We start from the raw sequence: 15,697 nt of genomic DNA on the forward strand, positions 1-15,697 counted from the left end.
TGAGCTCCTCATTTAGTACCACTTTGTAACATTCGCCCATACATTACACAGTGACGGAGCGTAGAAAAAGTACTTACTGACGACTGGCTGACGTCATTTTTCTTAATTATTCTCGTTTTTAACGGTCTAGATCTAGCCAGATATTCTTCGGGTCTGTTAAGGGCTAAGTAAAAAGCTACGGTTTTCAGGCCATCAGCCAAACGACTTTTGATCAGCTTCCGTCTACATGCGAAAACAACCACATAGCTGGGTCTCGGATCCCCAGACTACATTATTACTATCAAAAGCACGACTAGAAAACCATAATTTGCTCTGCTTTTGCTGACAGTTATAGACTAAATCCATTGGAGATAGATTGACTCTTTCCTCTTTTCTAACTACTCATGCTCTGAAATATTGAACAATAATGGAGTTAGTTAAATCGTTCAGGGCATTACAGTAGATAAAGAAATGTCTCTAAAGTCTCTAATAGTCTCTGGGCACTGGCCTCCAATTTCGTGTTCCCACGGAGATAACGTCGTTATCTTCCCATTTTCGTGGCACGGGAAAGTACGGATCCCCTCCGGATGTCCCAATGGACCCTCCTTCGGTCTGATCTCTTTCAGTTAAGCGCTTATCGTGTCGTGCTATCACGATGAGAGGCTTCGTTTTTCCCTTGTTGTTTTTTCGACTGTTTTTTGTCTCATCAATCCGGTTGTCTGTTCTTATTGTGTTTTTAGGACAAAATGACCTTTTTTTTGTTTCTGAGAATTATCCTAGCTCCAATTGAAACTTTGAAAATTTTTTATAGAATATTTTGGCCCTCTTTTTCATAACAAGTTAACTGTTAACGTCTTTAACGTCTTTTTCCATTTGCATCGGTAGGTTCGACTGTGACACTCCGAACAAATGGCATACCTTTCACCTGAAAATTCCGCAAATTATTCTTCGCTCGTTAAAAGCCTTGCTTTCTGCTCATTTAGACGCGATGCGTTTGAAATTGTTGCCGATGACAATGGATCGCGCACCTCCGTCTATTTTAAAAAGGACGACAGACTTTGTTCCTTAGAAAAGGTCCCAGCAATTCAGGTACTTTACTTTTTCTTATAGGACTGAGGAGCTTGTTGAGCTTTTTCAAAAAATTGAACCCCGAATTGCCGTTTGATTGAAAAATCAGGTCGTCAAAAACTTGGGGACCAATTTTGTCGGGAAGGGCTTCCGACTCATTGGGAAAGAACATAATTGCTCTGTACACCTCAATCTCAGCCACAAAATAAAACACTATCAACGTTTTCCGGGTCAAGGGTTCTTAAATCGGCTTTTTTGGGCGCTTATTTACCAATTTCTCTTAGTTAAGTGTCGCAAAGGTTGCTATTTTGTTATCTGAAGCGGGCAGCTTTGTTCCTCGATGAATATTTTACCAATCGAGCTCGCTGCTGCTTACCTTTATTCTGTGCTCGAGAACTGTCTGGCGCGGGCCCGAATTTTGTGGAAAGGGTTTGGGCAGTGAAACAATTTTGACTCTTTTTTATTATAAAATTCAACGTAGACCTGTCTCAACATCCCTAAATGCGCGCTCTACACAAAGGCTCAATCATGAAGCATATCACATTAAATTAATAAATTTATTAATTTACCGAGCGAATGCTACGAAGTTTCGATTTTTTTTCTTTATTGACCTTTTAATAGTAACGCAAATTTACAGCCATCCAAGCAGTCAAGGTATGCTTTTGGGGTAAAAAGTTTTGATTGAGTAGCTACAGTGACAAGAGCTGGAATTTCTTCACATCAAATGTTAAGTTAAAGGAGTTAAGTTTTTGGTATGTACGTGTTCGTATTGAAGAAGAAAGAACACTTCATTTTGTTGTGATAAACTTATTAAATAGATTTGTTATGTTTGATGTTTGTGCCTGTTTGTGGAGCGCCCTCTGAGAGGTTTTAGAGACAAGTCTGTCGAGTGACTTTCTGTGGGGAGGTGGGAAACTGGAACTGGCTTGAAGAGTCTGGTGGTGCACGCTGGTCCTACTGAGCTCGGATGAGAATGTTCCTTGTTTTTGATTTTGTAGTTCGATTTTAAACTTTAAATTAATTTAATTGTTTTGTATTTTTTTTATTTGCAGATTTATAAAATTCCCAATAACCACTTATCATTGGTTAGTTTAGTCCCCTAAAGTCCAGTCAAAATTTTTTTTAACCTTTATGCTGCCTCAAGATGAGGAAAAACAGAAAAGAGTGTACAGGCAAAGATTGCTTAAAACCTTTAGGACTGATAAATTGGATTGGATGTGATTGTTGTTCGAGTTGGTATCATATCAGTTGTGTGAATATTTCGCTTAGCGACTCTAAGAAAACCCAATGGTTTCAGTGTCCTTTATATGTTGATGTAAAACCTGTTATTAAAGCAACAAAAGGTAATGGTTTAGTGCTAGACAATTATGTTAATACAGCCATCTCAAATGTCCGAGTGCTCAAGAGAGTACCAGAAGACTCGCGTGTTCCCTTGGCGGAAAGTCTGTCGGAAAAAATAAAGGACATCGTCTACAATCTAGAAGATGTTACAAAATGGCTAATTTTTTTAAATGTCGTTCTTGTTTTATTTGGAGCAACCGAAAAGAAGTGGACGCAAACAGACCACAAGCATGAGCTCTCTGACAAATCAAAAAATCCGAGCAAATCACGTGTCAATTCCAAAACCCCATCCCCGAGTTTCAAGCCCGCCTCTGAGTGACCTCGAACAGAGAATAAAGCTAATAAGTAGTAAGCTCGATGAAGAAAATGTAAAGGGAGGAATAAGGCTTGCTGCTTCGGATAACAAAACTGCTCATTTTTCAACTGATAACTATCAAAAATTGTTGTCTAAGCACTCTCAGCGAGCCAAATTTGCAGCTCCAAATCCAGAAAATTTAGATAGTTTTTTCGAAACCGATTTCGACCTATACAAAGCATTAATCTCCTTTCCGAACGGATCAGCCGCAGGTCTTGATAAAACAGTTCCTCAAACTTTTAAAGATCTTGTTAGTAAGTCGAATGGCGGTGCAGGACTTATTTTTCTGAAATCGCTTACTAAGCTGATAAACCTCAACGAAGATAGTAAAAAACCCGAAACCCTAAGAACTTTCTTTTTGGGCGCAAAGCTTATCGCCCTCATAAAGATAGACAAAGGGCTGAGACTGATTGCCATAGGCAACACGCTGAGACGTCTCGCGTCTAAATGCACTGGAAGCAAGGCCCTCTCCGAGTGATAAAATTTTTTCGGAAACGTAGAGGTAGGATGCGGTACCAAACGAGGAGCAGAAATAGCTGCACACTCTTTTCGAAACCTAAATGAACGCGACGACGATCCAAAAAGCACTGTTCGTTTAAAACTAGATTTTAAGAATGCCTTTAGCTCGCTAAATAGAGAAACAATGCTGAATCATGTTTATTCAAATCGCCCCGAACCGTATAATTACACCCATTGCGCGTATAGTAAACCTAGTTGCCTTTTTTACGGAAGCTCTGTCATAATGTCAGAAGACGGAGCTCAGCAAGGTGATCCTGAAGCACCACTATTTTTTGCGAAAAACAATTCTGACACTAGTCAAACAGTTGGAGTCGGAAATTCTCATCTGGTATTTAGATGATGGAAATTTAGCCGACGACTAAGGTATTGATCCGGGACCTTAAAAACATTCTGAAATCGGAACAAATTTACGGCCTGAGTTTGAACACTGAGAAGTGCGAACTTTGTTTTTTGGGACCGATTACGAGTACACAGTATAGTTCATTTTTAACACAATTTCAAAAATTAAAATAAAAACAAAAAGAAGAACTCCTCATTTTAGGATCTCCAATCGGCGAACTTCACCGAAAAGAAATGCTCGACGAAAAAATTGAGGAGCTCAAAAAAATCTCCTGAAAAATTGCTTTAGCATGCCAAAACTCCTAGATTTTTTGCGTACAAGTCCTAATTTTTGCAAAATGATTTTTTGGAACGCTACGACAAATTACTAAGAAATTCGTTATGCAAGGTCACTAATGTGAAAACGGATGATAACCAGTTTTTACCAGCAGTTCTTCCGGCAGCCAAAGGTGGATTGGGCGTTTGTTCCGCTCGTCTACTCGCTTTAACCGCTTTCTTAGCCTCAGCAGTAAAATGCCTTGAGCGAAATCCTTGGTTTGGAGCATATGGATGAAACCTATGATGATGCGCTTAAATAGTGGTTTGAGTTTGGAAAAATTGAAATTGTTCCGGAAAATGAAATCCAAAAAAAATTGGACAGAGCCAACTTTTGACAGCGAAATTGCAGACTCGATTTTACGAATCGAACCAACGGACGTAAAAAGATTCAACGCGTTCCACGATAGATTTGGAAATCCGTGCACAAATCCGTCAACCCGTGCAAAAATTAAGGTTAAAACGTTTGAATCAAAATCTCAGAATTGCGGTAGGACTTCGAATATGCGAATGGCATAAAAGCGTGTGCGGAAAAGACGTTACCGAGGATGGTTGGCATGGTCTTTCTTGCCTCAAAAGTGCAGGGAGATTCTCTAGGCATTTTAAGCCTTTATATTAATTAAACAGTATACCCATACTGTTTTTTTTATAAGACCAATCGTTTCGATCATTTCAGCAATCTGAAGGGTGCCCGAGTGTGGGGCGTTGTGAAGGGTTTTCAGATAGCTTGCAACTTAGCTGGACCATTAGGAGACTTGACTGGAACAGGTGGCCAGTCGAGTGGGAAAGTGGTTCACAGGGACTTAGCTGGACCATTAGGAGACTTGACTGGAACAGGTGACCAGCCAAGTGGGAAAGTGGTGCTGTTGATCAGCTGCAGGACAGGTTAAGGAAACAACCAGCACGGTCAGAGCAACAAGAGAGGACGGGGGTGTTCTCGAGTTGGTCAAACGGGTATCGTTAAAATCCACATTTTGGGGATTCTAGATACGAGTGTGTTTATTGCAGAAACGTAACCCGTATCGAATTTAATTGAAAAGGACATCAACACTTGTCATCTTCTTTTATCATTATCACTTCCATATCTAGAAAATTTCAAGGATTTTGACTGGAATACGTGATGAAGGGACTCCTGACTGTAACTTCGGTTACTATTGTGTCAGTCGGTCATATTTGGAAGTTTGACCTTGAGAAACACGAAACACGCAATTTTGGGAGGAATTTTAATTTGGGAGGAGTCCAGCTCGAGTGGAGGTACCCCCGACTTGGAGAGAGCAACCGGTCAGGAGTGTGGTGATCACAAGCTACAAGAAGAACACGGAGGGCATATACCACCGGCACAATCGCATGGATTGGAACGCGGCGCAGCGGGCGAGAAGGGATTGCTTCCATGATGCGTCCTGGGCTGAATATTACATATGATACTTTTGACCTTCTGATTACAAAAAAAAGAAGAAAGAAAAGAAAAAAAAATACTAATCGTCAGGCAGTTTAACTTTTTCGGTGGAGTAATTATCGCTGAAAGCTTTGTATAATTTATACTAACTTTTATCAGCCTCTTTTTTCAGTAAATTTGCAACCGCAACTGTCAGCCTGTCGTTTACTCTGTATAAGTCAGTTGAAAGTAGTTAAATAAAAGATTTTTTTCGAAAGTAATGGTGGCTTTTGATGTGAGTAATTTAAAATTGCTCTGCCAGAAGAAGATCACGGAATGCATCAGAGCAGTTGGATCAGGTGAAAAGCATTTAGTCATACAGACCACTTTAATGCGACCTCTGGACCGCATGTGTGGAGCTGGTTTTTTGAAGTCATGTGGAATTTCCAAAATTTATAAGCTAGAAGATTACTGCGCAACAGTGGATTTTGTCGAGGAAAACCTTCATGTGAGTATTGTTTTGGTGGATTATTTTGGTGTATTATTGATACAATCGAACTTTAGTGAGCGTTAGTGTTATTTAAAATTTTGATATCCATTTTGTGAACAATTTCTTAAACAATATTGGTTTGGTGCTTGTTTCAAAATAACTGGAAACATCTTTGCTAGTTTCTACAAGTCTTCCGTGTTTTTGTTGCAGGTCCTATTTCTCGTTCGACCGGAAACAGCAATATTGAAAGAATTCAAACAATTCGTAGAAATAGTCGATGCTCGCAAGCGAGTTGTTGGGCTTCACCTTCTAATAGTCCCAAAAATGACCGAATCATTTCGAAACCTAATTGAAATGGAGGGACTATTTGACATCGTTTCTTGTACTGAACTACCTCTAGAATTTTTGCCGCTCGATGTCGACCTGGTGTCACTTGAAATGCCCTCATTGTATAAAGAGTTTCTACTGGATAAAGACTACAGTGGTGTGTCTTTGTTGTCTTCTGCATTGTGGACTGTTCAGGGCTTCTTCGGTGTGCCTCATACCGTGTATGCAATGGGAAGTCTCTCTAAACTTCTCTCTGATCTTATGGAGGCGCAATTGACTCAAGATAAACTAGTACGATAATACAATTATTCTTATCAAATTTTAAGAGATGTAATAGCTATTAGGAGAAAAAGTTCATGTGCTCTGTTTAAAATGGCTGATTTATGTTCATGTGCTCTGTTTTACTTTGGCTCGCTGTCAAAGTGAAATAAGTCGAGATCATTGCGACGAAAAAAGTATTCAGTTTTTAGGCACATGATGATGGAGACTCAGATACGGATATCGTTTTACTTATGGACCGCGGAGAAGACCTAATTTCACCACTTTTATCGCCTTTGACATTCCAAGGAGCCTTAGACGACCACTTTGGAATTAACTGTTGCTACATGGAGTTCACGCCACCAGCAGTGGAACCTTCAAAAGAAAAAGGAGATGGCGTTACGACGTCTGCAGCGCCAACAATTCTCACACTGGGACCTGAAATTGAAGTGTTCGCCCAAGCTAAAGATCTACATTTCGCTCAAGTTTCGGAGTTTGTCAGAGCCAAGCTACAGGTAGATATCGATTAAATCGGTTACGGATATATGATTGGGGGACGCTTATCCTTTTCACTTAATGAACCATTCAGCGCTTAGAGGTTCAAACTTATGCTTGAAGATACGAGGGCCTGGAGTTTGAATCATGCCGGGGCCTGTTTTTTTTTGCAAACTGGAAATATTCTGCTTTTCCGGACAACTTCTGTCAGCTTATTCTTTGTCAGCTTATTTCCCGCAGCACTCTTTTTATTAAGAGTCACGAACGTAGTGAATACTCATATAGGTCTTGGTGATTTTTTTATAGGGAAAAGTCTAAAAACTTGTTCACACTCAATTTCGATTTTTTTTGTGGTTCGACTTCAAGTTTCTTTTGAAGTTAAGTTCATTTCCTTTGTTAAATGTAAAAGTTCACGAAAAATGTGATCGACTTTTGGTTTTGAATTTGTAAATTTCACAGCAAAATAAAAAAAATTATCTAGTGATCCAGTTTTCTTAAATTGGGTTAGTTTTATTTAAAAAGTGTCAATCGTAAACTATTTTTGTTTGCTTGGGTTCATGACTATTTTCCAACTGTCTGTTGGCTAGGTTTTGAAGGTTCAGTTTTCTTTAAACATTCCAAATGCCATCATCAAAATCTTAACGGTAAAGTTAATTACGATTAATTGATCAGTAGAAGGGTGTTTGAAAGCTGATTTGGAAGCTGCGTGCATGCGGATTTATATGATTACGTTTGCGATAAGCAAGTGTATTGCAATCGTGTACTAGACATTTTTTCCTGTAAATATTTTTGTTGGCAGAATAATCAAAATCAGCAATGGTAAGTTGAGGTTCTGTTCATATGAAGATAATCCGTTTCAAACTGAAAATATTCCGTTTCAAAAAATTTTTGGCCTATTATTTGTCTGCTTTTGTTTTGTCGGATTAGTTGCAACATCGTAGAATTTTTTTGATTTTTTCTTCTGTTTATAATTTAACTAAGCTTGACTCGTATTTTTTGTTTTTTATTTGTAATGAACGTAGTGAAGACTCTTATATAGGTCTCGCAAATTTTTTTTTGTTTTTTCTAGTCTCTGATTACTACAGATGTGCATTCATACATGTTGATGCATTTATGAATGCACTTAAGTATATATGCACTTTTTGAGTTAAATTGAAATTCACCTGCTGAAAGTGACGTAAAAGCACTCTCCAAATACGAACGTGGAAATGGCGCAAAAAACTTGAACGGTTTCGAAAGTGGAATTTAAATTTTAGATTTCCAGCGGAATAAAAACGTTACCTATTGATCGAGTTTTCTCTAGTTGAGTTCATATTATCGAAAAAGCGCCGATCATAAATTGTTCTAGAAATTCAAAGAGCTTAAATCTATTTTTTTTTAAATTCGAAAGTTGAGATTTTTTCTAGAAAGTCAGTGGTGTTTGATGCTTACTTGCGTTCATTACTCATTTGAAATCTTCGATTTGCTATTTTTTTGTTTTTTTTATCACTTAAAATTTTTTTTCTACCCAAATGATTTATGCTTATTTTTCGTCGGCTTCGTGTCCTATTTTTGAGTCGTCTCAATGGAAAGGTAATTTCTATGCGCACCTCGAGATTGCGCAAAATGCTTAAACACAAAAGAAATTATTTATTTTTTGATGACACCCATTTTTTTGTTTTTTTTTCCGTTTGATAGGTTTGGGCTGATACTAAATCAGCTAAATGGCCTCATATTAGGTCCTTCGTTGAGTGAAATTTTTTTTTATGTGCGTGTGTGTTTTGAGGGCGAGGGTGACTTAGTGTCTTTTTGAAATTTTTTCGGCTTTTTTGTTTTCATTTTTCGGCTTAATAGGTTTCGGCAAATATTATATTGTCTTAGTGGCCTCATATTGTTTCCAATGACGAGCAAAAAAAGTTAAATGTGTCCGTGTATTTTGAGGGCGAGATGGACTTAGCGGCTTTCTTGTTTTCGTTTGGTTTATTTCTTACGCCCTAAAATGCAGTCAGCTTTGTGTCTTGTCTGTCGTCTGTTAAATCATCAATACAACCTGAATATATTGGTATTTGCTTAATTTTTTTCGTTTTGTTTCCGATACTGGATAAATCGGTATTTGTTTATTTTGTTTCTTTTTTCAATTCTGTTGTATATTTATGCTGAAAATGGTTTCATTGGGCCGAAAATATAAAATTACAGAAAGATTCATCAAAGTAGACTAGATGGGCTGTTTTTTTTTGTTAATTAAATAATTCGGAAAATTTACAAAATCAGAGTTCATTTTTATATTTACCCTTGCGATTAGCAAGAGTGTTGCAAGCGAGTACTAGATGTTTCCAGGCTCTCGATGATATCGCTATTGAATTGGACACATACTTCAAGCTACAAACCATCTTTGCAAAATTTTCCTTTTGGACTATCCTAAGCTTAGTTTTTCAGTATCTTGGAAAGTTATTGTCATGTTACAGTAGTAAAAAACTGGCAATTGAGTCTAGATTTTGCAATGTATGCTATGACCTGACTGGCTGTTGATTAAGAATTTAAGTTTTAAGGTCAATTTTGCAAGTGTATCCAGGAGGTGAGTCCTGTGAACAAATTTATTTACGGGAAAAAAGTCTTGTACCCGATTGCAATACCCTTGCTTATCTCGAGGGTAAATAATTCAAGTTCTTTCATGAAGCAATCGGCTGGTAGAAAGCTAAAGATTTTCTATTGAAGCCATTCAAGTGATGAAAATTTGAATTATTGCAAGTTGTTTCGTAGAGCTAATCGGTTCGAGAAAAAAATCCAATTTTTGTTAAGCAAGCTATTAAAGCTAAGAAACTTTTCAAATTATTTCCTGAAGCGAATCGGTTGGCAAAAAGTTGGCAAAAATTTTTCTTAGTAGGCTATTCAAGCGATGAAGTTTTGAAATTGGTACGAAAAGTTTTAGTTTTTTTTTCAAGCAGCTGTTTAAGCTAAGAAAGTTGAACATTTCAAGATATTCGAGTTATGAAGTTTAGTTTTGAATTAATCTATCTATTATATATTTAAATGCGGGCTTCACTATCTCGCCATATTCAAGTTTTTTCAACGTTTTATTTTTGCATGTTTAACGAAAGAATTTTTTCACGTTTAAGCTATATCGTACATTGAAATGGTTAAGAATTTTTTTTTTTTCGATTTTCCAGTTTGATGTCAAGGATTCTTTCATCAATTTTGAAATTAGCAAACTTGAATTTGAAAAATTTCACAAAATTTGATCTTCTCAACCCTGTAATTGGGTGCCGTCAGGGTATTCTCAGGGATTGCGAGTCTTGCCTCGAAATCTCGCTTCTCAAATCCTTGTAGTTTTCGAGATATCACGTTTTTTATGATTTTTTTTCAAAAATTTTCAAAAAACTTAGATTTAAAAATATTCAAAAATTTTGCAGATCTCTATCGTGTAGTTGGAAACTCTGCGGGTGCCTTCAGTGGCTGCGAATCCTGTCTCTGAATATGACTGCTCAGATCCTTATAGTTTTCGAGATATGACGTTTTTTAGAATTTTTTCAAAGAACTTAAATAAAAAAATTCACAAAATTTGAAGCTTCCATCTCTATAGTGAGGCTTCGTCAAGGTACTCCCAGGTTTTGCGAACTTTCCCACTGAATATGGCTGCTCAAATCCTTGTAGTTTTCGAGATATGACGTGTTTTATGATTTCTTTTTAATTTTTCAGAAAACTTAAATTTTGAAATATTCAGAAAATTTGAAATTCTCTACCTCATAGTTTCGTACTGCAAAGGTTCTCTCACGAGCTGCAATTTGCAAATCTTGCGTCCAAATATGACGGCTCAAATGCGCTTAGTTTACGAGATGTGACGTTTGTTATGTCTCTTTTTTTAGTTGTTCAAAGAACTCAGTTATAAATAATTTTACAAAATTTGAAGTTCACATCTTTATATTGAGGTAGGTGCTTCCATTGCTCTTCCAGGAGTTGCTAATTTGGCCTCTAAATCTGGCGGTACAAATTCTTGTAGTTTTCGAGATATGGCGATGACGTTTTTTGTGATTTTTCAAAACAAAATCAAAAAACACATATTTAATTTTCTTTTCAAATTTTGAAGCTCCCAACCCGGTAGTTCGAGGCTGTCGAAGTACTCTCTGGGGTTGAAAATTTTTGCTCCAAAAATTGACTGCTCAAATCTTTGTAGTTTCACAAGTTGACGTTTTTTGTGTTTTTTTTTTCAAAAATTTTACAGAAAACTTAAATTTAATTTTTTTTAATTTTCGAAATTCCTAACCCTGTAGTTGCGGGCTGTCAGAGGTTGCGAAACTTGCCTTCAATTATGGCTGCTCAATTCTTTGTGTTTTTGAGATATGACGTTTTTTATGGTTTTTCAAAAAGTTTTCTTAGACAGTTTAAGTTTGAAGTTTCTCAAAATCTGAAATTCCCAACGCTGTAGTTGGGTACTGTGAGAGTACTCTCAGAAGTTACAAATTTTGCATGCCAATGCGAATGCTCATTTGCTTATTATTCCTGAGATGTGGCGTTTGTTGATGTCATTTAAAAATGTTCAAAGAAATTAACAGAATTTTATGGTTTTTCCAAGCAGTAAAATTTTTTTTTTACAAAATTTGAAATTACCATTCCTGTAATTGGGCGCTGTCAAAGTACACTCAAAGGATGCCGATCTTATTTTCATTGTCTGCGGTTTTTAAAAATTTGTTAAAAACTCGAATTACCGAAGGTGTGTTAAACGCTAGTTCAAGTTATTTCAGACCGAATAGGTACGCTAAAATTTGGAGTTTTCAAAGCAAGCCATGAAACTTAGAAATATTGCATTTAATGAAGTATTTCATGCCAAAAAGCGAAAATTTATTTTTTTAACCAAGTTATTCCAGCTATAAAATTTTGAAATACTTCAAGTTTTTTTATGAAGCAATTCGGATGGCGAAAAGTTTAAAGAATCTAAAGCGTCAATTTAACTGTCATCTTATCTTATTTATTAAATGAAAGTCGGAATGTGCTATGGACGCAATGTTTAACTGAACGCATTGTTTTAGTTTTGTCAAATGCAATGTTTATCAAATTCCTTAGTCATTACGTTTCAGAGAAGTCCTAGAATATTCTCTAACTTTCAAACTTTTTAAAGTCTGGAATGTTCTAATTATTTCTGACAAAGATGCAAGTTTTTTGACAAAATAAGCTCAGTTCATTTTCAAGGCTTGTCAACACCTGTCCATTTTTCCGAATTTTTGCCATTTCAGATTGATTTCATTCTGAAACGAACCAACTACAAATAGCGACCTCCTTGCTTGAAAAACTAGCTTTTTGCAAATCGATTTGCGCTATGAACCGATTTGCGCTATTTCTAAGTTTCATCGCTTGCAGATCGTGCTTAAAAAACACACTTTTCGCCAATCGATTTGCTCTGCAAAAACATGGAATAAATCAAAAGTTTATTGCCTAAATATAAAACCTGATACTTCTCGCCAGTCGATTAGATCTATGAAACAACTTGACTTATTTTGAAGTTTCATCGCATGAATAGCGTGCTGAGAAAAGCTTTTAAATATTTCAAGGTACTTCATAGACCGAATCGTTTTGTGGAAAGTCTTAAATTCATAGGCCAAATTTATTGCAAACTGATTTGCCTTTTGAAAAAACATGAAATAATTCGAATTTATAGAGCTTTAGTAGCTTTCTTAGAAAAACTTGAGCTTTTCGTAAAAGGATACGGTCTATGAAAAAGTAAGGAATATTTTGAAGTTTTTGTTTTAGCTTGAATAGCTTTTTGTTAAAAACTATAACATTTCGCGAACCGATTTGATCTATGAAGTAACTTGAAAATTTCACTTTCAAAGCTGTAATAGCTTGCCTAGAAAAACATAAACCTTTCGCCAATCGGTTTGCTCAATGAAAACTTAAAATGACTCAGTTCCATCGCCTGAACAGCATGCTTAGAAAAACGAAGTTCCCGCTAGTATATATTAAACAAATGTCTTAATGCGCTATGGACGCAACGTTTTAACTTTTCTATCGAGCACAACGTTCAAGAAGACTTTGAGCAGAAGGTTTCAGAATCATTCAGAGCAACCCTTGAGCTCAATATTTTAGAGGCGCTTAGGCAAGAATTTTCAATAATTTAGAGTTTTTCAACAAGATGAACTAGATTCAGTTTCAGGCTTGACAGTACCTGCCCATTTTTTATCCAAAATTTTGCGTTTGCAGATTGATTCACTTTAGTCTGAATGAAATCAACAAAAAACAGCCACCTCCATGCCTAAAAAACACTAGCTTCTACCAAACTGATTTGCGCTATGAAATAATTTGAAATTTTTCAAAACTTCATTTATTGAGTAGCTTGCATAGAGCTCTTTTCGCGAACCGATTCAGTCTCTGAAAAATATTTCTCGTAAATTTCTTTTTCAAAGTTTCATCGGTTGGATGGCTCCAATATAAAAACCCATTTTTTCGATATCTGGTTCCCTTCATTACCCATGCTATAAGCTACGGTATTGCACTCGGGTACTAGAATTTTTCCCTAAATAACTTTGTTTGAGTCGTATCAAGACAAATATAATTTTTGTGCTCACTAGATTGCACAAATTGTTAAAATCTTAATAGATATTACAGTTACGTTTTTCATAACATTTTTTTTCGGCTTATTTAATTTTTTTCCTCCGTGATAGGTTTCGGGCTATATTATATCGGCTTAATGGCCGCATTTCGCTTCTTTCGACGAGCCAAAAAAGTTTGTTAGTGCGTGTGTGTATTGTAATGGCGATGGGGAATTAATATTTTCCCCTTAAATTATTTTTAAATTTTTTTTCGGCTTTGTTGGTTTTCTTTTCCTTTTTTTCTGCCTAATAGTTTCCGCACTATATTAAATCGGCTCTGTGACCTCAAATTGTTTCGTTTGGATTGCCAAATAGATTTATTGTTTGTGTTTTGAGGGTGAGGGGGTCTTAACTTTTTATAACTCTTAACGATTTTTTTTCGGCTTAGAGGGTTTCTGCTAAGGTTTTTTCGGCCGTGTTAGAGATTGGTAAGTTTTATTCCAATGGGAATTGTTCATATTCTTTTTGACTGGCTTGTTTGTGTTTCAAAGGTAGACTGATTCATTGTGATAGTGATAGATCCAGATTCGATTTTTTTCATTTTCAAAACTTGATTAACTTTTTGCCAAATGATTCTCTCTATGAAACAACCTGAAATTTTTCAAAGTTTACTTGCTTGAGTAGCTTGCATAGAAAGCTTCAACTTTTTGCGAACGGATTCGATCCATGAAATAACTTGGAATGTTTCAAAATTTCCTAGCTGCAATAGCTGGCTTAGAAAAGTTTGAACTTCTCGCGAACCTTTAGTCTGAAATAACTGCAACTTTTCGCGGACCGATTCGTTCTTTGAAATTGAAAGTTTTCGAACCGATGGCTTTACTTGAGATTGTTTGAAGCTTCATTGCTTGATAAGAACAAATAGTTTCGGCGAATCGATTAATTATTGGAGACGGCCATGCTAGTTCGTTTAATATTTAAAATTGTTTGAATGTTTCTCAGCCATATTCATGCAATTTTGTATCGTACGTGATGCGAAGCTTGTCTTTCGATTTCTTCGCCTTTAAAGTCTTCGGATCGCCAACTATTTAAGTTTAAGTAGTCGTTAGCGCCAAAGTACGCTATTTTTTGGTGTAGAGCGCGCACCAAAAAAGGACGCAAGAGTTTTGGTTGCTTGAAACGTAATATTGTTTGGGGGCGATTTCCGGAATGGCGTGTTTGTACCATTTTGGAGTTGCATAATGTCAGCGGCTGCACTCTCATCTGAATTTCGGATAAAAGAAGTATTGATTTATTTGTGCATGGCTCGTATAATGTTGATAGAGTTCACATTTATAACTCTGAAGCGTATTTCAGGAATTAGATGAAATCAAAGAGTCGAAATCAGGTCTGAAAGGAATCAGCGACTTGAAAAACTTCGTGGCCAACGACCTCAGAAAGTTTCAAAACGAGTCCAACATCCTCAAAAATCTACTTTCTGCAGTTGACATGGTAATAGCGGCAGGCAAACATACCAGGGTGAAACAACTACAGTTAGAGCAGTCTGTAATCGCGAGCTGTTCTTATGATCGAAGCGATCTAGGTCACTTGGAAAGTATTTTCTGTCAACAAGTGCCGATTGAAACAGCAATTAGAAACATCAGTCTGTTTTCAGTGGTAGCTGGAGGTCTGTCCTCCAATGATTTAAAACTAATTAAGACCCGTTTTCTGCATTCTTACGGCTACGAGCACTTAATTACATTTAATCATTTAGAACAAACGGGCCTCATTGTGTGCAATTCAGACCCGTTTTCAAAAAAACTGCCAACTTTTGCAACATGGGCTAAAAAACTGGCATGTTTAGCGAATGCTAATACAGTTAACGAAGGCCCGAAGTTTGATAATCCTTACTATGCAACAAACGGAGCATTTTGCCCGCTAATATACAAAGTACTCGAGTTTATCTGCACAAATAGATTCGAAGAGTTGACAAGGCTTTACGGAGGAAGTTTCAACGTACGTAAAACACCTTCGCAAGCACATAGAAGCGAAAAGAAAGTGAAATCTATCATAGTTTGTTTGGTTGGAGGACTGACTTACTTAGAATGCGCAATTATGAGGTTGTTCGCAGTCAAGTTCAACGTCAATATTTTGATAACGACTAGTGGAATGATAAACTCTAAGCGATTCTTATCACCGATGATTGAAAAAATCTGAAACTCGCTCGTGTTAAATGAAATGTAATTTTTTGATAAGTATTTTGCCTGTAAAGTTTAGATAAAATTTTATGTTAATTTATCTGTAAATTTAGATACAAATTGTATAATGAACTGCAATCCTTGATTATTTTAAAATCAAAA

The 15,697-nt window shown here is 36.5% G+C and overlaps 1 protein-coding gene across 1 annotated transcript; it reads left to right on the plus strand.

Annotated features, from left to right (window-relative positions):
• The first annotated feature begins 1,841 nt into the window (after window positions 1-1,841).
• Window positions 1,842-15,697, plus strand: LOC134840505 (vacuolar protein sorting-associated protein 33B-like). Its single transcript, XM_063856349.1, has 5 exons — window positions 1,842-1,863; window positions 5,568-5,799; window positions 5,992-6,399; window positions 6,579-6,881; window positions 14,715-15,697. Exons 2-5 carry the CDS (start codon window positions 5,572-5,574, stop codon window positions 15,552-15,554), a joined length of 1,779 nt encoding a protein of 592 aa, XP_063712419.1. The 5' UTR covers window positions 1,842-1,863; window positions 5,568-5,571; the 3' UTR covers window positions 15,555-15,697.

Source organism: Symsagittifera roscoffensis, chromosome 2 (genome assembly GCF_963678635.1).
Source record: "Symsagittifera roscoffensis chromosome 2, txSymRosc1.1, whole genome shotgun sequence".
In the NCBI taxonomy this organism is placed as follows: domain Eukaryota; kingdom Metazoa; phylum Xenacoelomorpha; order Acoela; family Convolutidae; genus Symsagittifera; species Symsagittifera roscoffensis.